This window comes from Sinohyriopsis cumingii, chromosome 2 (assembly GCF_028554795.1).
Source record: "Sinohyriopsis cumingii isolate HCF-2022 chromosome 2, ASM2855479v2, whole genome shotgun sequence".
Lineage (NCBI taxonomy): Eukaryota > Metazoa > Mollusca > Bivalvia > Unionida > Unionidae > Sinohyriopsis > Sinohyriopsis cumingii.
In genome coordinates, this window is record NC_142962.1 from 130,541,710 (window position 1) to 130,565,541 (window position 23,832).

The following is a 23,832-nucleotide window of genomic DNA, read 5'->3' on the forward strand; positions in this document are numbered from 1 at the left end:
TGCTAGCCCAGCGCTCTACCATCTGAGCTAATGCGGCTCCCTAACATCAAAACAGAATGGTTAATAAAATCAATTTTGTGAGACAGATGGTGTCGTTTTGTATTTCAAATGCTATAAATAAAAGCTGCATTAAATTACTATTGCGCACTTTGTTTATCTGCTCTGCGTCTGACCGCCATTCCATATCGTTTCAGCAACCTTGAGTTAAAATGGCAACAGATGAACTTGTGGCGATTCTGGCCGGCTCCCTCGTGGGACTTATCGTCTTCCTAGCCATCCTGGCCATCATAATTTACTTCCTGATGGGGTAAGTTATTCACCTGATCAGCTGATCATGTTGCTTTTGTGTCTCGATTGGAACTTATAGTCCTGTCATAGATTCAATCTTCAACGTTATACAGAGAACTCGGTGACACAGAAGACTACTGTGCATACGTTGCATAGCGACGCGAGTAAACTTCCTTGTAATTAATTCGATGAATAATGAACACTTTTTCTGGATATTAACAACAGTGAAAATAGCACATATTTTGATGTCAATATTGAAGTTTTTCTAGCCGTTAATTTTACAAAGATATTTGAAATTTCGTGTTAACGTTTTAGTGTTTCCAATCATTGAGCACTAAGGCGAACGAATCAGTTCGTATCGTCGACTTTTGATGTATGTCTTTGTAGATGAACTACAGTGTCAGTGTGTCAACAGGGCATTTAATGGTTTTGCATAACCCAGACACGCCAGTGACCCATGTATCAGGTCTGCATTAGTTCTTCTACTGCGGATTAGTAAATACACTGAATCTTATATCAATAGGACAGGTTTATACCATCATATCATCGTCTGACGTCCTTACCTTATTTCTAAAATCCCTTAGAAAAAATGTTTGCTTAACATATTTTAGATTCACAACCCAGTGAAACACTGCGCAGTGTTTTTTGATCTTCCTGGATAATGTAAAGATAGTATTAAGTAACGAAACATTGAGTGGTTAAAAAGATCGTATAATTCAGCTCTCGATTCTGTTTTTTATTTTATTTTAATAAATATTCATAAAAGTGTTTCTGAATATTAATTTCCCTTTAGTTACCCATTATCCATACTTTATCACATTAGCTTAAAATACATAGCCTGCAAAACACACCGTGTCTATATCACACGCACGCATTTGGTATTTTATTCATGCTGTTGCATACTTTATCACATTGGCTTAAAATACATAGCCTGCAAAACACACCGTGTCTGTATCACACGCACGCATTTGGTATTTTATTCATGCTGTTGCATACTTTATCACATTGGCTTAAAATACATAGCCTGCAAAACACACCGTGTCTGTATCACACGCACGCATTTGGTATTTTATTCATGCTGTTGCATACTTTATCACATTGGCTTAAAATACATAGCCTGCAAAACACACCGTGTCTGTATCACACGCACGCATTTGGTATTTTATTCATGCTGTTGCATACTTTATCACACGAGCTTAAAATACATAGCCTGCAAAACACACCGTGTCTATATCACACGCACGCATTTGGTATTTTATTCATGCTGTTGCATACTTTATCACATTGGCTTAAAATATATAGCCTGCAAAACACACCGTGTCTATATCACACGCACGCATTTGGTATTTTATTCATGCTGTTACATACTTTATCACATTGGCTTAAAATACATAGCCTGCAAAACACACCGTGTCTGTATCACACGCACGCATTTGGTATTTTATTCATGCTGTTGCATACTTTATCACATTGGCTTAAAATACATAGCCTGCAAAACACACCGTGTCTGTATCACACGCACGCATTTGGTATTTTATTCATGCTGTTGCATACTTTATCACATTGGCTTAAAATACATAGCCTGCAAAACACACCGTGTCTATATCACACGCACTCATTTGGTATTTTATTCATGCTGTTGCATGACTATGATTAATAGTGTTCAAAATTGCATTCTGTACTAAACGGTTGTCGTTACCAGTGGAATCTGAGATACACGTTAATCGTTTATTTAGTAAATTATACCCACTCATCAGAAAGATTGATATAGCATGCAGCTTGCGGGCACAATCGTACGGTAGTGACCAGTGGTCATTCATTGATTATATTCACACATGAAAACAAAGAGCTGCATTATGTAGACACTTTATGTCTGCTGTCTTGACAATAGGTTACATAAAATAATTGCATTGGGGGCAATTAAATATATCAACCTAACTAAAATAATTGCAATGAGACCAATAAATATATCAACCTAAATAGAATAATTGCATTGGAGGAAATAAATTAATCCATCTAGCTAATATAATTGCTTTGTGGCAACAACAAAAAATATCAGCCTAAATTAATTGCATTGGGGCAAACACATATATCAACCTAAATAAAATAATTGCACTGGGGCAAATAAATATATCAACCTAAATAAAATAGTTGCATTAGGGCAAATAAATATATCAGCCTAAATAAAATAGTTACATTTGGGGCAAATAAATATATCAACCTAAATAAAATAATTGCATTGAAGGAAATAAATTAATCCATCTAGATAAAATAATTGCATTGGAACAAATAAATATATCTACCTAAATAAAATAATTGAATTTGGTGCAAATAAATATATCCACGTAAATAAAATCATTGCATTGGGGCAAATCGATATATCCACCTAAATAAACTAATTACATTTCAGGCAAATAAATATCAACCTAAATAAAATAATTACATTTGGGGAAAATAAATACATTAACCTAAATAAAATAATTACATTTGGGGAAAATAAATACATTAACCTAAATAAAATAATTGCATTGAAGGAAATAAATTAATCAATCTAGATAAAATAATTGAATTTGGGGCAATTCAATATATTCACCTAAATCAAATAGTTGAATTTGGGGCAAATAAATATATCCACCTAAATAAAATAATTGAATTTGGGGCAAATAAATGTATCCACCTAAATAAAATAATTACACGGGGGCAAATAAATATATCCACCAAAATAAATAATTTCACTGGAGGAAACATATTAATCCATGTAGATAAAATAATTGCATTTGGGCAAATAAATATATTCACCTAAATAAACTAATTGCATTGGGGCAAATAAGTATATCCATTTAAATAAAATAATTGCATTGGGACAAATAAATATATTCACTTAAAAAATAATTCTATTGGATCAAACAAATATATTCACCTAAATATGTCAAATATTTTTTTATTTAGATAAAAGACACGTTTGTCGATAATTATAATAGCCCGTTTGATTGAAACTCAAAATGCAGATACAAAACTTGACGCTTGAAATAGGATAGTGATAAATACTAGGATAAAATCATGACAGTATAAACCAGTTTGTAAGGAAAAGAAACGAGCATTTTAACTGCTACTTTTAGATAAATTTTAGGCATGGACAAAATTTCGTTGACGTCGAGGAAAACATTTTGTCCCTCAAAATGAACATAAACTCTGGCATGTTAGGTAGACAAACGTTAAATATTGTGTCTTCCGTGACAGAAATAAGCAAGAGGAACGCTTCACCGTGCATAGTACCGGAAGTGACGCTTGACAAAGCCGAATACTCACAATCAACATATTCCTCAATTAGTGCATCAAGCACGTTATGGGGGTGGGGGAAGGGAAACAACACTGATTATAAAATAGACAACAAGTATGTAGTCAATCAAAATTGCATGAAATATAAGGTCTTTTCACATCTGAAGGTAGGGGAACAATTGCCGAAAAGCCGAATGTCAATCAACATCGTTAGAAGTATCTTCAGAACAGCAATATGGATGAAAATCATCGGGCATGTAAACGTATGTAAATGAACAGAAACCCAAAAACGAGGTGTCTATCCGATAACTCCAAATCTCAGATTAAGTTGAACTTAGCTTAAGGGCTTAAATATTGCAATACTGTAACATAAATAGATACTCTGTCTTCTTGCTTTCAGAATAGTGATAAGTGCATCGATAAATTTAAATGGCTAAGGCAATGTATTGAAATCCTTGCAGCAGAAGAAAAAAGAAGAAAGAACAAGCAGCAAGGAAGCAGATCACAAAGCACTTTCCACATCCACATCCACATCACCAGCTACCGCCAAATCAGGATCCAGCTCAAAGCAAACAAAGTTCCCTGTCGCGCGTAAATCCTGGTTATGCTGACCCCCGCTACGACTATCGACTTCCAAAGGTGGGCAGTAATCCTCTTTGGTTCGGAACGCCTTCTGTGTATGGGGTCCGACCGCCACAACAGGGCTACGGGATGAGACATGGGGGATCCACGTCCACAGGTAAGCAAGACCAAACAGTATGTTCAAATTTATATCACCACTACCTATGTGGCATGATTATAGAGTAGATAATCGTGATTAGTAATTTGCCGCCTTCGATCACGACATCCGTGTTTGCATTCGTCAACCATCTTGCAGTTCCAGAGAGAGTTTTTTTTTTTAAAAGCTGATTAAAAGCATCTTTAATATACTATGATTTTGTGACAAGTTCCATTTTTATGTAGATACTAAATAGTTGACAACCATGTAAATACTAAATGGTCGACAACCACGTCAATACTAAATGGTTGACAACCATGTCAATACCAAATAGTCCACAACCATGTCAATACTAAATGGTTGACAACCATGTCAATACTAAATGGTTGACAACCATGTCAATACCAAATAGTCCACAACCACGTCAATACTAAATGGTTGACAACCATGTCAATACCAAATAGTCCACAACCATGTCAATACTAAATGGTCGACAACCATGTCAATACTAAATGGTTGACAACCATGTCAATACCAAATAGTCCACAACCATGTCAATACTAAATGGTTGACAACCATGTCAATACCAAATAGTCCACAACCATGTCAATACTAAATGGTCGACAACCATGTCAATACTATCGAGACTTGAAGCTGAAGCAGCCGCAGTAGTTATATTTGATATACACACGCAGTTTTCAACGCTATACGTCACGTCGACACAGCTCTAAAAATTCATTTACACATCCTCACTGCGTTTAGTTTCTTTGCCAAAAACTACTTGCGGTTTATGGCACATACCCGTTCGGAGGGGAAAAGGTAGTTGACTCAGTAATGACACGAATCTATTGTTGGTTCATGATTTGTAGAGTATAAGTTGATGTTTTTCTCCTTTCCGTATTTATCAAATGTTCGTGATTAGGTTACCTTTTTTTGAATTTATTCACTTGAATATGCAACGGGGCCCCAGGTGGCTTAGTGATTGTGAGGGGAGGTGTGTGATGTGTGATATAATCCCAACCTGTTACGATGCTTTGGTTGTCGTTATCTACTAGATGATCGACCACTGTTATTGCCCAGATCGAGCAGATAATGAAATAAATATGAAATCAATGGATGGAGTTAGAGAGATATGAGCAGAGTTATAGAATAGAACTCACGAGCCCGTGTATGTAACATATGACAATTTAATCAGTTACGTAAACAAAATGAAATTAAACATGACATTTAAATGATACACTTTCTCTTAGAAATAGAATTACAAAATTTATGTGAAATGCAATTAGCTGTTCTGTTATACATATAAAGCAAATCGTCATTACAGAATCGAGTGTCTGATCGAACTCAAATTGCTCTCTCTCTCTCTCTCTCTCTCTCTCTCTCTCAGCTTTTTTTGGTCCTCATCCGAAACTTGGTTGCAGTCTTTTCCCACCACGGGGAGCACAGGTGTGGAACTATTTTTTTTTCATTGTGCTTTTCCGAGATTCTTTCTTATTTCTATAAAGCCGAATATCTCTTTCCGTGTCCTACAATTTTTCCTGACCTCGTCCCTTGGACAGTTCAACAAAAAGATTTGGACTGACGAATTTCTGAAGGAAATTAATTAAAACCTTGGATTTCTTCTGGGAATCAAGCCCCTTGTTTTGCTAAGTCAATCGGGATAAACTTTCACAAACCGCCAAAATTTTAACATTCCCATCGAAGTCAGAATAATTTTCTCTAGTCCGCCTTTAATAATAACTATTCAGGAAAATATCACATTACGCCACATAGTTCAAATAGCCCTAGATTTCCCAAATTTGTCTCTGGCGTGTCTCTACTTTGTGATTCCTCGATTTGACTCTACGTTAACTATATGTTGAACCCTTATACCAGCAGGTTCTAATTAAACTCCAGTCCTGCTTCCAAACAAGAGAGGTTAACTATCGGAAACTACCAATTTATGGCGAACCTAGCCCAAAGTCAATCTTGAAGGTTACGTATCACGCTGACCACGACAGAATGGTCTGCGAACATATCTACAAAATTTTGCACTATTCCAGTGATCTAAGGCTCTTGTCTTTACAGATCACTCACATCCCACTTTAGTCTGCATGGGTTCGGGGATCGGCTCTATCAACGTGCGTATCAGATAAAGATTGCCAGTATCTTGTTGGTTAACCTTTTTTCCACTCTGGAGGCTACGTTTCTGATTGCATTTTGATCAAACTTTCACTATATGTTTATATTTTTAGGATCTCAAACGAGTTTGATCATGAGCGGGATCCATGCATGCATCTGATTTTATTACTTTATTACCACTACGGAGGCTGCGTTTCTGATCCACTTTTAATCCGATTTGGATCATTAAGATCTCGGACGAGTTTTCGATAACATGCAGGATCCTCCACGCATGCTAAGCTAAGCTAACCCTATGGAAGCCATGTTTCTAGTCTGATTTTGATTACACTTGAAATGTGGACATGTATCATCAAGATGTTGAACGGATTCAATAATGATCGATATCCACGCATAGTAATTAGACAGTATTGTATCTGAGATAGATTGACCTCGCTACATCTGTTGGTGCCAAAGTAGAACTTTGTATATTAAAGTAAGGGTTATGACCTACCATCAGGTTTTTGGTTGTAAAATTTAAAACATTAATTTTAGAATATAGAGTCCCCGAATTTAAGTCAAACAAATTAAATTGAGTAATCTGAATATTAGACCCTTTGGATGAAAGCCAACTTATCGAATGCACTTAAATTCGTTCCGGTTCATTGCTCTGAAAACAATAACGTATAATTGTAAATATAATGTTGTAACTACCCAACCTCACAAAAATATATTTTATAGGTCACGTGCTTTTGACGAGATGATACAATACTAGGCAATCTTGAGTTCTGGGCCCCTTCACAAAATCAGACAAATAATTTACATTTTGTGGTTTATGGAAAATACCCATATCATCTGAAAATCATAACGATACTCATATATAAAATCGTTCTTCATAATCATGAGCTGATTTACATTGTTCGCATTCGCAAATATCTTGTTAATATGTATTGCGTTTTTCTCTAATCGTCGCTTAAATGCGATTGTCTTTCCCATAGATTGTATCAAGACCATTAGTGCATATGAGATTTTGTTGTCTTTTTTCCCTTGTTCGTCATTTATCGATCTGAAACACTCCATAAACAAGAAATAATAACAGCAAATGATGGATGCGTGAATTGGTTTGCATTGATTATTTATAACAAAATTTCACTAGTCTACTTTTGTTAGTGTTCCTATTATTGGGTGGCCCAGCGATCCAAGGTCGCGTGTACCCTAACTTTAATTTCTGATAAATAACTCTAACTCCGATAAAGACCGCAGAATGCTTTGCAGTGGCTATGTAATCGGTGACGAACCTGATAATAGATTTCACGCCCACATTCCTGAGACAACAAATAAAGTAATATTGTCTACCCCTTAATGTTGTGCACATGCACCTGGGACCAGTTGCAGTAACTAAGAAATATCTTGTTATAAAACGCCTCTCTCTCTCTCTCTCTCTCATGCCCGTTGTTGGAAAGTACACGTATATACCTGGTTGTATTACTCAATTTTCTGTACATAACGGCGACATCACTAGTTAAACAAGAAACATTCATGACAAAGAATGCTTTTGTTTCTGGAAACGTTGTGATACAGTATATCCAATTCAATGAGTGGTTGTTATTTAACATTTTACACATTTCGAAACTGCTATTTGCAAGGAACAATTATTTTCAGCCATGGAGTTTTTAGTGAATCTCATGTTTTTTTGTTATTATTGGGAAATATGTGGTCGGTTCTTGGTAGCAAATGCACATGTATAACTAACGTTCTGGATTAGGATAATCACTGCTACGTAAGGGGATAATCCAGGCGATATGTGAGGTTTCACAGTAAACTACTTTTAACTATTTAGATAGCAATACCCATGGTGATTTTTCCAGTTCATTGAATGAATCTGCTAAACTCACATGAAAAAATGAGACGAAACGGTATAAAATGAAGTTTCTTGGGGGGGGGGGTGTTAGACGTTATATCGAGATCAAATTTCAACTTTGAGACTGGAAATAACATCGCTCAGCATAGCTGGACATTTTATTACGTTTTTGGGAATATTTGAACACCGTTTAATATAGTGTCATTTAGTTCAAACTTCGTTGATTTTATCTCTTGCCATGGGCGCATGTATGTTATATCTGGTCACACAGTCACCTCCATGGAATCTGTCACAACTGTCGCAATACACAACTCGGTCAATGTGTCTGTTGCCGTCGGCAAATGGGCGAAGCTTGAGATGGATGGGTTTTCAATTGCAACCAATCAACTGTGCCTATCTTTCCAGCTTATACCTATCCACGTGCTCATGATTTACTGTATTTACACATTGGTAACAACTCTTCTATCGTTGCAAAACGAATATCCTTTTAATAAAAATGTAGAAAAAGTCAATTTTAAAAAGATTGAGGTCGTCTAATCCGACTCAGCTCATGAGCCGTTGTCAGCCTGGTCTCGTAATGACAAGGTTTTCTAACAGTTGATTTATATACTGTTTAAATATCAGTATCCGATGCAATGTAAAAAGATTGATAACAAAAACGAATGCGAAAGCACGCATCTATCAAGAGATGTATGCATGTATAAAATATGGCTCACCTTTATTGTCAAACTCCTCGTCCAGCTTTTAATTCTAGTTTTCGTCGTATACGCCCATCCATCTGTCCGACACGCACTTTTGTTTACGCAAGTAGTCCAAAAACTTTTGATGGACTCCCACGAAACTTGGCAAATTATATTGTCATAATCAAACAATGTATATATCGATAAATCACTTTAGTCAGCATTTTAAAAAAAATATTATTATTGTTCTTTTGTTTATTTTTTTGCTGTGTATGACACAGCATAGTTAGGGAAAATAGTTCTTCTGTTTTTTTTTTTTATGGATCGCCATGAAATTGGGTAAATAATAAGGATATCACATGGAAATACACATTTCGACAAATCACTTTGCTTCCACGATTTTTTAAGAAACTTAATGCCCTGTTGATCTTGTAGCTTATTGCAGTGGATGGTACAATCTAGTTAGCGCAAATAGACCCACAGTTTTTGCCATGAAACTTTGACAAATAATGGTTATCACCTGAAAATGCGGATATTGATAATTACTTTGCCCTCAGAATTGTTTATTTGAGTTATTGCGCTTTTTGTCTTGTAGCTTATTGTAGTATATAACAAAATAATTAATGTGTTCGTTCAATTTTTGCAAGTTTCGTAGGCCTTTATGACTCGCGGCTCAGTGATGTGTGTGACCGAATCTTATAAATACAAATGATCTCACAATTTCAATGGAGAACCATAGAACTTATCTTACTATCGCATGAAGTTGTGCATATCAAAATAATGCCAGTGGTCCTATCATCTATGTTTGGGTTATTCCCCTTTTTAACCTGGAACCTAATGTTATATGCTGTATGCCAGAATCACAACTAGTCTTACAGTTTTCACTGGATCGCCATGAAGCTTCGTACATGTTCTGATCATTATCTGAGGATGCACACATCGATATATCACTTTTCTTTTGAAATTCATGTTAAAATTACGGCCCTTTTTCTCCTGTAGCTGAATGAAATACAAGACAAAATATTGTGAATTTTGCAGTTTTGTATGGATCGACATGGATGGTACATTTTACGATCATCATTCAAAGATAAACATATTGACAAATATTTGACCTTTAGTGATTTTTAGTGTAAGAGTTGTTGCCTTTTTTGACTTGCTGGATGCAGTGTATGACAGAATATTTTGAGGGCAACTACTCCTGCTATTTGCAGTGGATTGTTGTGAAACTTAGTACATATTATGGTCATTATCAGAAGATATGCATGTTTATCAATAATTGCAGTCGCACTCTTTTCACAAGTGTTTTATGCTGTTTCACTATAGAGTCGTCTCAATCCTTGGGTTAGGGGTGGGAATAATGGGAGGCTGGTGTATATTTACTAGAGTAAATTGCTCCCCATTCCTAGTCATTATTATTATTATTATTATTATTATTATTATTATTATTATATCTTATTTTAAACCAAAATAACGGTGGAATACTCTGCCTCACCTTTCTTTCATTTGCTTTGCAATCAAAGCAAAAGAGAAAAGATGCACCTAAAATTGATGATGTTTGTTATTCATAAATGTTAGATCTTGGGACCTACGGACCTTTTTTTCTTCGGATAAATCAGCATTAAGTTTAGCTTGTGTCTAAGCGACTGAAACTAGTCCAGTATGTATTAGAAAATATGCCATACGGGCACTGCGTTCTCTGATTCCAGGTTACGGTCATCCCGTTTATCAAGATAGCCACAAGATCTACCACAGTCAACAGGTCGGTTATCCACCAGTGTACGAGTCGGCGTACGGTCTGACACGGAGTGGCAGCTACTTGGATTTTTACCCCTATGCTTATGGCTACGACGAGAAAGGAGGTAAGTATTTTGTTTGTTTGTTTTTCATGTTTTGTTTTGTTTTTGTCTGGTTTTTTTGTGGGGGGGGGGGGGGGGGGGGTCACCTTGATTTCCAGAACAAGAGCATGCTGCAGCTCATCCATAACGGACTTAAAGTAACCATGACTATGTTCACCTTATAGAATATGATATATTAACCAACGTGTAGTAACTTGACGGGTTTAGACTTAAATTCATAAAAAAGAAATCTCCTATATACAGATTTATTTACAATTTACACACATATTCATACCCTTGTGTTGCATTACATAAGACATGATGCCCTAGTGCTAGACGTCACTATAAACTGCCATACTGCAGGCGCTGTAGCGATATTACTAAATAATTGTTAAAGCTACGTTAAAAATCCAAATCACACACACACACACACACAGACACACACACACACGCACTCGCATTACACAAGAAATGTTTCTAATTCTTATTAGAATTAGCACATAACTATCGACCAGAAGAGATATAGATAGTCCAAATAATTTACGTAAATACTGAAAACTAAAAGAAACCTCCAAACAATCAAACAAACAAACAAACAAAAAGGCAAAAAACAAAACTAGTCTTTGATTTTAGCTAACATCAACTTTCTCAGTCCATAACTGAGCCTAGTTGAAGCCTGTTGCTTGACAGGCAATCTGATTAAAATCAGATCTCCGTTGTGCTACGTGAAGGACAGTGGAGATATGTTTTTAATCAGATTCCTCGACACGTAACTGCAAATGAGGTTTTTGTTTCTTTCACTCGCGTTATAACTGACATCGTCAATTGTTCTAGCCCATGCTCTGATGAAAACACAAATGCGCATTATCTTTAAAGCATCACCGCATCTCTCTAATTTCATCACACTTATCAGTCTATGTATATGAGGCTACTGTTACTGGGGGGGCTTCGTCCAATTTTCAGTAGCTGGTAGCCTGGATGGGGATGGGGTTCGATCGCTCCGAGAAGCGAATGCATATGACATTCTATGATGAATGTCAAGGTAAGGGAGAGAAGTGTAGTGGTCTGTGTATATAAAGCCACTTACTAACCAGCCTAGCTGGTCCGGACATTTTAATCTTGTGGTATGTGTGCTCGATTCGGAGACAGACGAATCGGGCTCGATTCTTTTCTACGATAGTTAGAATTTGTCTCCCTTCCTGTTACAATATATAGATTGTTTATTTTTCCTTGCTCTCTGGACCCAATGAAGGCACCGATTTTGCTTTTTGCTATATTGGATTTTATTTACCTTATGACGGTTCCTTTAGAAAATAAAACATATTACATAACATGTAATGCCGTCAATTGATATATTGGTAATGTTTAAATGACGGTGTATTCTGATGTTTTACCATGACAGATTCGGTCGCATTTAACATTACTTTAACCTGTTCATTAACGGGTTTGATGTACCAGAAATCACAACCAATGCATGCGTAGTGACACTGCTCGAATATGACGGTTGCATGTCTGAGGATATTCAAAATGTAAGCATCGAACGCTGTCCAGATTTTATACCATCTGTAACAGTAAAATAGGTGTCATAAGATCAGCATGTTAAGCTAGTCTCAACAAAGTTTAAATTTCTTTTTTACTCCGGCTTCGGAATTCGCGTTCACAAACGCAACAGCACAGGGGCCTAGGGTGGCCTAAAGCGCTTGCCTTACCAATCACGGACATCTCACCTCTGTCTGTGTGGTTTTTCCCGGGCTCGGCCACTGTGGGTATGTGAGAAAGCTGCCAGTATCTTCCAGTCGGTCGATGGTTCTTACCTAGGTTTTACCGAGTTCTTCCACCACGTTATACTGGTGATCATGTATAGCCTATCCTACTTTGAGAAATGGCGCTACCTACCCCGCCCCCCAGTAACGAATAAATCATATACATTAGTACAGCCGTATTGCATCTTGACTAATCCTGCTTCCCGGGTTCTTAAGTACATTTATGGGACTTAAAGGGTAGGAGCAAGGGAGCTAACTTTAAAATAAATTACGAATCAATAATCCTCTCCTGATTATAGTTTTTTGCATTGAGCGGATAACTCCCAAACTATACTCGCTTTTAAGTCGAGTAAAACTACTAATAACAAAGACAATGGTCTGAGTAGCATAATGCACCTGCAGATCAGGGTCTGTGCAGTTTTTATTTTCTTACTGAATATTCCTAACAAACTAGACAGACGCATTATGCGACGACGGATCTGGGTCTGTGCAGTTTGTAGTTGTAATCGTCTCTTAAGCTAGTACATGCAGTAGTCAGTTTTTGCCATATTTACTGTCAAGACTGTTGACAAGGAGATAGTTTCTAAGACTACTTCGCAGTTATCACTGTGATTTATATTTTACACTTCACCGACTGTAGTTGCAAGTCCGTTTTAGTGCATTCGTCATACAACGTTAAAACTTAATAACGAACTTCATCAATGTCAGAAAAGCAGTTGTATTGAACACTTCATTAACTTCGATATTGTTTAAGTTGATTTCTCATGCATTGCTCATGGTGAGATATCAAACTAAGGAAAGGGATCATGTCTTCAAATAATACTTACGCCGTTACTATGTCACTCTTTATGGGCATCCATGGGGGGAGGGGAAGCCCGACCCCACCTACTGAATAAATTTCTGTGACGCACATGACTGACATATATTTCAAATACAGCTGTGCTCGAATTTTCTCTCCAATGCTGCTTATATTTGTCAAGGAATTTGGTGATTTGATGCAGCTCTTTGAGTGCCAAACCTTTGTGATAAATAATATGTCAGTGTGACCTGTATTCTATATTGCATGGGATTTGCTTTGCTTTAGTTCTGATTAATTTTCAAGTACTATTTATTGCTTCTCAGTATGTCGGGGTTTCATTGGTTTACGTTGACGTAATTCACAGGAGCTCGACAATTAAGGTCCGTATTCTTTAGGAGTCAGTACACAGATCGAATCTGATTAAAATCGGATCTCCACAGTCCTAATTGGAGACTGTAGAGGATGATTTTAATCAGGCTGTACACAGATCGAGAGTAACGGTCTTGATTTCTGCATGAAAACTCGTTTATCGTAGCTGATGAGAGAAGTAGGCAGTGCTTCGTAGAGTCGAGCTTTGTAATCGATGAATTCAGTTTGGCATATCCGTTGTAAAGGTTTACTCAGCATTGTAAGAAATAGATGTTACTTAGATTTGGAAACTTGACAGATGCATCCTTTTGATTGGTCAGAAAACTTGCGAGCAAGATTTGAAGTCCATTGAAGTTTTATGACGCAGGCCTTCTGTTAATTTTGCTCGTTGGTTAATATTAGGCATACACATTCAGACGGGTTCTATTATTCTATTTTAAATATCATGATCACTTTGAGGGCTTCCATTTAGTGTCAGTGCGGGTAAACTTTTCAGTCTTACTTGGGCACGTTTTTATTTTTGAGGGAAAGATCGTTTTTGCTATATAAATTAACTGGTTCGCTACTTTTTACTTTCTTTTTATGAGCAATTTTAGATTACTACTAAATCTTGTTAAATCAGACTGGAATCAGCAAAAGCATCTCTTTCAAAGACGACACTCACCGACCCTTATCCTCAGGCCACTTGATAATGGGTTGATATCCTGTCATAAAAACATATTTCATCCTCACTGAACTTATCATAATTCAAAGTACGAAATACAAAACTTAACACTATTATAGTTGTGTTACGTGCAAGGTACAGGTGTCTTTTCTTGGAGATTAGACTTAACATTTATTGGCATTATTTTTGAGTATTTTATTTTAATTTGTAAGGTCTTTGCACGGCAAATAAAAATCAGAATGTCTTTCTTTTAAGTACAGAAAAACATAAAATCTATGTACCATTTTAAAAAAAAAACTTGGTTTCACCGTATGATACATGCGAATAATTTTAACAGTACAGAGTAAGTAGCAGTAAAATATAATGGTTAATTGTTTTCACTGGAAAACAATTTAAATTTAAATATAAATCTGTTGATTATTCTTATTTCCCGCTTAGGTTGTTGCAAACTATTCTGTGGCTCCCATAATTCACAATAACACAATCACTTGAAATATAATGCCAATTATCTAGGCCCCATCTTAATGTCATATTTAACCGAAAAGATCAAAACTTTATACTACAGACGATTATGTTTGGATGAGAAATTTAACTTTGTTGAATGTTATTTTTTTTTTAATTGTATTTTTTTGCTCTGCTCATATATCGTGATAAAATTTACCCTATGCACGTATAAAAGGGGCCTAATGGATGCACAAGTCACACATGTTGTTAGAAAAATTCCTAATCAATTTCTATTTTTGTATTTTTCAGAGAGTTACAATTCCAGAGCCACGTTGCTGGCACGTCCTGGAAATATGGAGTATATGGATCCTTACCTGGAACGAGAACATCGACGCACAGGCAAGAAAGTCAGCCGTTCTCAGAGCGATGCTACCATGCACTCCACCCGGAGACCTAAAAACAAGCGACATCGTCACCAGTCCCCTAATAACCCAAGTCGAGGTGGGACAAGCCAGGTCAATGCCGAGGTTCATATGAGCAGGCCTAATAAAACTAAAGCTGCTGCCCCGCCCCTTCCTCCTTTATCCCACACTAAGAAACCAGCTGAAGAACAGACAAAGACTCTAGATATAATAGACTCTGATCTGCCACCATCAGCAACTGATAGTGCCAAACTTAGGGCCATTGAGAAGGCTAGAGAGAGAGAATCCCTGGAGTACAGTGGTGGTGAAAATTTGATGAATGACTTGAACGTACGTCCTTACAGTTACTCTGGGAACATTCCATTAAGTTCTGATCCTGTGCCAGTTGTACCTAAAACTGAGCCAAGTAGTCGCCAGAGGTCCGTGAAAAGTGATCCAATAGACTTTCCTCCTTCTGTTGACAATGCTTTCGGTGATGAAGTTTCCAAAAGCTTGTCAGATAGTCAGAAAAGTAAAGCTGTAGATATGACAGACGGGGCTCCACCTCACTCGCCTGCAAACTATATGGTCAATAGGACAGTGAGTAGTGGAAGTGCCACTGTAGGGGATACGACAGATATTGCCAAAGAAGGTATGCTGATTAATTCATTTGTTCCTTCACATAATGTTATAAATTTATGGTATGAAGATAATTTCAGATTGTTTAATTTGTGCATTTCATCAGTCATGAGGCAAAAAAAAACTGCGGTCAGCCGATCATCCCTGTTTCTCATTGCCAACCCTAGCCCTTTCCCCCCCCCCCCCATTCCTACCCTAATTTTAAACCCAGTGCAATAGGAAACATTGTCTGATCTGATTTATTTTAAGGACCATGACCAACAAGCATTGTGACACACAGTGTCCCACTTTTTGAATTCAGTGGATATGACAACATTAGGAAAAATCAGATATATTACTGATATCAGTGAAGTATTCATAAGAAAGGCTTGCTGGCATAGATGAGACAAATAGAGAAGAAAAAATAAAACACTATTGGGAATAAACTGACCATGACAACGCATAGAAGTCATTATCATAATATTTGTGTTTGGAAATCATGACTAGTGGTGTTTTGATGTGAAATACACTGACATTCTTTAGCTGTTGTTTTTATCACTAGTCAGTAATGCTTTGTAAACTAAAATAACTAGTAGATATACAGTACTAATATTAGTACCCTTACTCGTACCTCGTAACTAGTAGATATACAGTGATATTTACAAATGGCTTAGGTTTCAGATTCTTAAAATTGACACTCAGCTATTTTAAATCTTGTAAAATCACATTCTAATTAAATTCCTGTACCAGACTCATAATTAGTGTAGGGATATATCCAAATAGTAATGGTAGTCAATATTGTGTGTTATTAGGATTTGCAATACACTTTTTGATTTCCTGCTGCATACATTCAGTCTTCATCGTAATTTGTTTGGTCTAGTGATTTCACACAATAAATTTCTTGTACTTCACTTTTTTCTTTACGACAAAATATTTACAGCGAAGAAGATAACAATGGATGCTTTCGGGTTCCTGGAAGAATACTCAGATGATGACGGAATGGATCTTCATGGCAGTGGACAAACATCGCCAGTATTTAACCATTAGAGCAAGGTGTGTACAAGCTGAATCCATATTTTCCGACTAGTTTAAGCAATGTTGAATAAAAGTAGTTTACTTTGGTAAGACTGGTGGAAAAAAATAATGACAAAACAAAAACAAGAATTCACTGAATCCCCATCATCCTTTCACTTTTTTCCCCAACTTTTCAGCCCTGTTCAACAATCTCATCACTACACATCACTATACATCCCCACTAAATGCTACTTGATTAATGTTACAAGACTGTTGCATACGTCTAGAGACTACAGCCCATCATACCCTAATGTCTGCTTATTCACTGTCAAATGGTGTAGGAAGGTTGACTACATTTGTGTTAATACAGACACAAATAGACAGGTGGCAGCAGTATGTAAATTACATGTTGGGACTAAACAAGCAGACAGGCAGCAGCTAGTAAATTACATGTTGGGACTAAATGAGCAGACATGACTATTGTGTAAATTACATTGGGACTAAATGAGCAGACATGACTATTGTGTAAATTACATTGGGACTAAATGAGCAGACATGACTATTGTGTAAATTACATATTGGGACTAAATGAGCAGACATGACTATTGTGTAAATTACATATTGGGAATAAATGAGCAGACATGACTATTGTGTAAATTACATTGGGACTAAATGAGCAGACATGAGTATTGTGTAAATTACATGTTGGGACTAAACATGCAGACTTGATTATTGTGTAAATTACATATTGGGACTTGAAACAAGCAGTATTGTTGTCTGACTTGCAGTTGTACAAATCTGGCATTGCACAATCTTATTTTTTCACAAGAGGATTTAACTGAGTATCAGGGGTCTGTGTCTGTTGATACACTGAGTTAAAAAAAAACAGATTCATGTTAACTCACTTACATGTGGAGATTCTTTTCGTTTTCACCTAAAATGGGGGTAGGAAACGCATTTTTGGGGTTACTTCTGAATACATCCAACGATATATGCCTCCAGGTGATTTTGTTTAGCCAAACATTATTTTTTTATTGGCTATTTTGTTTATGCATATGAAGAATGGTAACAAAAAGTTCATTTATTTGCCTATTGGACCCATAATTTTCGTGTCCTGGCCACTTTTTACTCCAAATCTCAAATGTAGCATACTTTTTTCGAAGGTTCACCTGTCATGTTGATGTTGACAGTGCAATGCTAGGAAGTGCAATGCTAGGAAGTGCAATGCTAGGAAGTAAGTGCAATGCTAGGAAGTAAGTGCAGTGTTAGTAAGTAGGGTACAAACTCATGATACATAAACATGGCAAGCAGGCTTAATGAGTTACAAGAGTAATAGGTACACATGGTCAAGTGTGTGAAGGGTGTTGAAGTTGGCCTTGATATTTAACCATAAAATGCTTGAAGGAAGGACACTTGTCTTTTACTCCACTTTCAAAATATATAAACATCAATAGATTGATTTACAAAATAGATTAAAAGACTACAGTCCACACATGCATGATATTGAATTAGGTGTATGAATAATATTTTTGTTGAGCCTCCATTAGTCAAATGCAGAATATAGCAGTCACTTTTAAATTGGCATCAACATCCAAGTCGAAGTTTTTAATCTGCATATTTATCTTAAACCCCTTGATAGATTCTGAAGAAATTTGGCGTAAGTTAGTATGAAGCCAAGATATTTAATTCTATGACATGTTCACTCACCTCTATGACATTGGGGTCAAAGTCTCAATTAGAAAATTTGCATTAAGGTTTTAGTTATATTTTTGTTTTGCTAATTTCTCCTAAAATGGTTCGTCATACTTGGGAGGAATCATTATGAAACTTGACTGCTCTGGTGGCCTAGTGGTTAGAGCGTACACCTCAGGTGCGGGAGGTCGCATGTTTGAAACCAGACGAGTCATAGCAAAGACTTATAGAAATATGGTACTTACCCCTGCCTTGTTAGGTGCTCAGCATTAAGAGGTCTGTGTTAGGACTGATCAGTATGGTGTCATGATAATGTCACTGGGCGGGACATCATGCTACGTGTCTGCGGCTTGTTGCCCTAGTACTAGACGTCACTATAAACTGCCACACTGCAGACATAATAGTGATATGACTGAAAAATTGCTAAAGCTACATTAAAAATTCAAATCACACACACACCTTATGAAACTACACCTGACTAATGTAGGAGTGAAGTTCACAGTCATACAGATTATGTTTGATTTTGGTTCACTATTCTTAAATACAGTAGAACCATTGTACTAACAGAGCCTTGACAGATAAAAGCATTTACATGTGTACAGTATTGCTGCTTCTCTACCAGTCTTTTATCCTAGTTTCTACGGTAGTAGTTTGGCATGGGTTTCTTTTCACCTATCCCCTGGGGAATGGGCAAATTCTGTACCTGGATATTATGATTAGTTTCACATTTTTGATTAAGTTTTTGTATTTAGCTCAGGTGTTTTGCACATTGTATACTGTTATACCTGTAAAGATACACCTTTTTGAGGTGATGCATCTTGACAAGTTAGAAACCCTCATTACAAAAGTAGGTTAAGTAGGTCATGTTTCAGGCTTTACTGACATGCCATCTCAAACTCTGATCATGCCAGAATAATCAAAATAGATTATTGTATGCATTTGTATTGGTACCAGACCCTTACAGCAAAAGTAGCACACTGTGTCCTGCATTTCACATGCTTAGATATCTTTATTCTACTTAGCTCATGACCACAAATATGCATGCAAATTGTTATACCTGGAACTATGAAGCTTTTTGTGGGGATGAATCTTGATGAGGTAGGTAACTGTAACCCATATTTCAAGCTTCACTGACTTTGGTTAAATTTTGTTTTACATGCTCATATTTGAATCATGAAACTATTTGATTGTGAACATTACTCTTAGTACCACAACACTACTACACAAAGTCACAGTGACCTATATTTCTCATTTTATTGACATAGGTTAAGCTCTTGGAAACAAGTCGATTTTTCAGGAATCCATGTTTAATGCATCATTCACACATGAGCTGTTCATGGTTGCAATATTGCACACAATTTACTTGATTTTGTTTTACAGTCAGGAAAACTGTCTGCTAGTAATAAAAAGATTATTTGTAAAGTTTATAAATTCCATCACAAACGTTTTGTGATATTTTTATTTATTTCCTGTAAAATAGTTTTACAACAAATAATGACCAAGACATTTGTGTTTCAGGTGTGTAAGCATGGTCATATGTGAAGCCAGACCCACTGATTTGAAGAAGAAGATTACAGTAAACTTCACAGAAGTATTTGTGGCAGGTTCTCAAGGATGTGGTATTGGTGTACTTGATATTTCAAGAACAAATCACTACACAATCTCAGCTTCCATTTCATGTCCTGGTGCTTCCATTAGTAGTAACTTGCGTCCTTTTGAATGGTACTGAAAACAAAAGGGAAAAAATATTTTCCATAGAAAGTGGGTGGAAAGACAAAATGGCAATTATCAATGTTTTGTATAATACAAGGAGGCATTGGTTTAAGCATAAAATGATGAACTTAGGACAGGCATCATTTTCAGTACAGGCATTCCAACCACCAATATATTCTTTTGTATTCCTTTTCATTTTAACTTGAAGCACATAAAATTTGAAGATGTTTTTTTTTTCATATATAAAAACACTATAGGCCACTTATATTCATCTTGTTTTATAATTTGTTATGCTATAGAGTATTTTTAACTCTTCACATATCAACTTTTGCATCTGAGTTGATGGTTATATTATAGCTAAAGATTGGCTGTAGTTAAGAGTAAATATTATTGATTTATACAATGTGTTGCCATATTTTTATAGTGTTATTTGACCTGAATATTGATATCTTCATGACAGGAAATACTCATGCAATTCATTTATCATCACATACTTTATACTTTTTAGAGGGTGTAAATAATCTTTAACTACATATATGTGACATTTTGTACATTAAATGTAAAAATGCATTTATTATTTGTCATATTCAGGTCTAAAAATTATTAAAACTGCGTTTGTGTCTGAGATGAAATTTCCACTATGAGCCAATCAAAAATGGCCTTTACAAATTAACATTAGTTGTGATTGGTCAAAAACAAAGTCTTAAGACTCAAATGATTAAATCTGACCTTGAGATTTTGTGACAGCCAGTCAGAAAGAACTTGACATTTGTAATGTTTGATTGGATAGGATGCAAACTTGATCTCAAACTCAAGGATTTTTGATCTCCAGGTCAGGCTCTGTAGTCTTTAAATCTTTTGCACATTGAAGGAACAAAGCTCAAACCATAATCATTTCTCAATACTTGGAGCACATCTGTGCCAGGGGTCTCAAACTCAAACTATCCTGAGGGCCACATGGGGGCATTTTTGATGGCCCAAGGGCCACACCACCTTTGTTATCTCTCAACAAACTTGTGATGCCAATCATTTTGTGTGCCACTGGATACAACTTGGCGGGCTGCATATTTGAGACCCCTGATATATACCATGGAAACTTCGCAGTTTAGTTAAGAAAATTCAGGGAGTTCCATGTTTCTAGGATTTTTCAAATTAAAGTTATAGACTGTAAAAGTATTGGGATTTTAAACTTGAGATTCAAGGTTAATAAGTTTTGAGAACACATAGCCTGGTGATTATTTTAAAGAAAGTTTGTAAGTTAAAAGTCCTGACATGCATACAGTAAACATCTAAACCTGCACTGTCAGGACCATATATTGTGGACATTTTAAGAGGTGGACATTTTATGAAGGTTGTCCTTTTATGGAGGTTTGATTAGTATTAGAATGGGAAAGCAGTTTTTGGCCAGTTGATACAGGAGGCCGAATTACTCGGCTGGTTATTGAAGTTATTGAAGAACTGTCTTATATGATTCTTATTGAACACTTATGTTTAAACAAGTCGTTACATTAAATATCCAGGTTTTGTGTTGAATATGAGATAACAGAATCTCCACAATCATCTGACTTATCTGTATGTACTTTTGACTGATTATACGTTTCAGTCAGTGAAAAGGTAATGATACATTTTCAGTGTTCTATTTTTGTGTGTAATTTACACATGATATTACTTTTGCTATATTTCTGGTCAGAAGCTATGCAACTGTTTGGAAATACATGAATAATTGTTTGTGTAAATATATCCATGGTTTATTTTAGACACTTGCCAATCAAAAATTAATATTCATAATTCCTTGACAATCTCATATATTGTTTGCTATTATCATGTAATTCAAAGATACATACTATGTTTGATAAATTAATGGTGACAAAAGGAATAAAATCAGAAGAATGAAAGTTAGTATTTTTATTTTATTTTATGTCAGGAATCCGCTTCTTATATTGCTCTTAAAATCACTTTGACTCATAGGACAATGTTGTGCCAGGCATATGCTTCCATTCAAATGGTATGCAATGGTTCAAATTTACTTGCCATGAACAGCCAAAGAATATCATCTTATGGATTTGTGCTGTAAAAATATAATGTATCCTCTAACACAGAGGTGGGCAAACTTTCCAGTGCAAGTGCCGCATACACAAATTTACACCTTGTCGCAGGCCGCATAGTTCATTAAGTAAAATAATTAATATTTGAAATAGCAAAAACAAAAGGTTTTTCTAAATAACATCATAATTAATTTTCAGTTATTAATATGTTGTTAATATTTGAAAACTTAAACTTAAACTTCAAAAGAAGCACATTTATTTGAGAAACAGAGTAACATAAACAGAGTCAGTGCGAATGATGACTTGTTCCTAGGCCACATGAAAACCCTTGGTGGGCCGTATGCAGCCCATGGACCATAGTTTGCTCACCCCTGCTCTAACACAATGCATTAAGCACAGCAGCAGGTGCTTGGTAACTTGTCTTACAAAAGGTCAGTGCATTCTTAATGTATGAAAAAGGTCAGTAAGATAAAGAGTATAGACCAATTAACACTTTGTACACATCCAAGGTCATTCAGGATAGAAATACATTCTTCTCATATTAGTCATAACAATTATTTAGGTCAAAAAATGAAAGAATCTATTCCCTTTAAATTTACAGTGGACATTAACTTTCATATACCTGAAATTTGCATTCTTTATAATAAATGGAGACCCTTTTACTAAATGAGCTGTGACCTAATTTGGAGCCCTTCAGTGCATAAACAACAACACTGTAAGTGATGTGTCAGTTCATCTACATAAGCAAGTTTGAAAGCCATTAGCTCTGTCAATGATTTGAGGCTTGGTGGTCCAGTAAATTAATTGCAGCTGAAGGTCAGGACTACTAACCAATCCAGGTAAACATTATCTTTTATGCATTTGGATCTTTTGATTTCAGAGAGATTCAGATTAGAAAAGAATGTAGCAAGTGTACAGATTTAGATCACATCTTAAAAAGACAGTAGCAAGTGTAAAGAATTTATAACACTCTAAAACCAGCAGTAGCAAGTTTACTGATTTTAGAACAAATCTTACAAATACAGTAGCATGTGTACAGACTTTAGAACAGATGCACTCCATCAAGCCTTCTGGTTATGAAACCAAAAATGGCTGTCTAAATATTTCCAGATAGGTATCTCAAAATGTGGCGGCATCAAGTGTTTAAAAATGCTGTCGCATCATCTTTTTAAAAAAAATGCTTGTTGTCTCACTTGCATAAGCAAGCTGAGATACAGTAGTCAGTTTTCTGTCAGCATCATCAGCAATGTTAGGGGTTTGTACTAAAGTTTAAGAATGCCAAATATCTTCTACATCAGTTGCTGCATTCAAAAATAGAATTCAAAAATAATATTGCTATAGTACTAATCCCACACCAAAATTGCACATGAGATTCTCACGTGAGATCTTACTAATGTTAATCTTGTGTGTATTTTAACATGCGAATTAGGTAGTACATACATAAGCAACAGACTCTAGCAAAATCAGTAAATCATAACTCATTAACAGGAATTGTTAATATGGCAAGGTTTTGCTCATGTGAGCAAAAATATCCATCCCATAACAAACTTTT

The 23,832-nt window shown here is 36.0% G+C and overlaps 1 protein-coding gene across 6 annotated transcripts in view; it reads left to right on the forward strand.

Moving 5' to 3' along the window:
* The window catches only part of LOC149805840 (uncharacterized), a 46,439-nt gene extending 24,309 nt beyond the window's left edge, over positions 1–22,130 (forward strand). For 4 of the 6 annotated variants that reach the window (XM_089950554.1, XM_089950552.1, XM_089950550.1 and 1 more), the window contains exons 2-7: positions 195–307; positions 4,029–4,306; positions 10,630–10,782; positions 15,107–15,850; positions 16,757–16,869; positions 20,041–22,130. In XM_089950554.1, the coding sequence (XP_089806680.1) occupies positions 210–307; positions 4,029–4,306; positions 10,630–10,782; positions 15,107–15,850; positions 16,757–16,863 (1,380 nt within the window). In that variant the 5' untranslated portion in view covers positions 195–209 and the 3' untranslated portion in view covers positions 16,864–16,869; positions 20,041–22,130. The remainder of the gene's footprint in view (positions 1–194; positions 308–4,028; positions 4,307–10,629; positions 10,783–15,106; positions 15,851–16,756; positions 16,870–20,040) is intronic. The other 2 variants (XM_089950555.1, XM_089950551.1) reach the window with 2 other exon arrangements.
* The last annotated feature ends 1,702 nt before the right edge of the window (positions 22,131–23,832 follow it).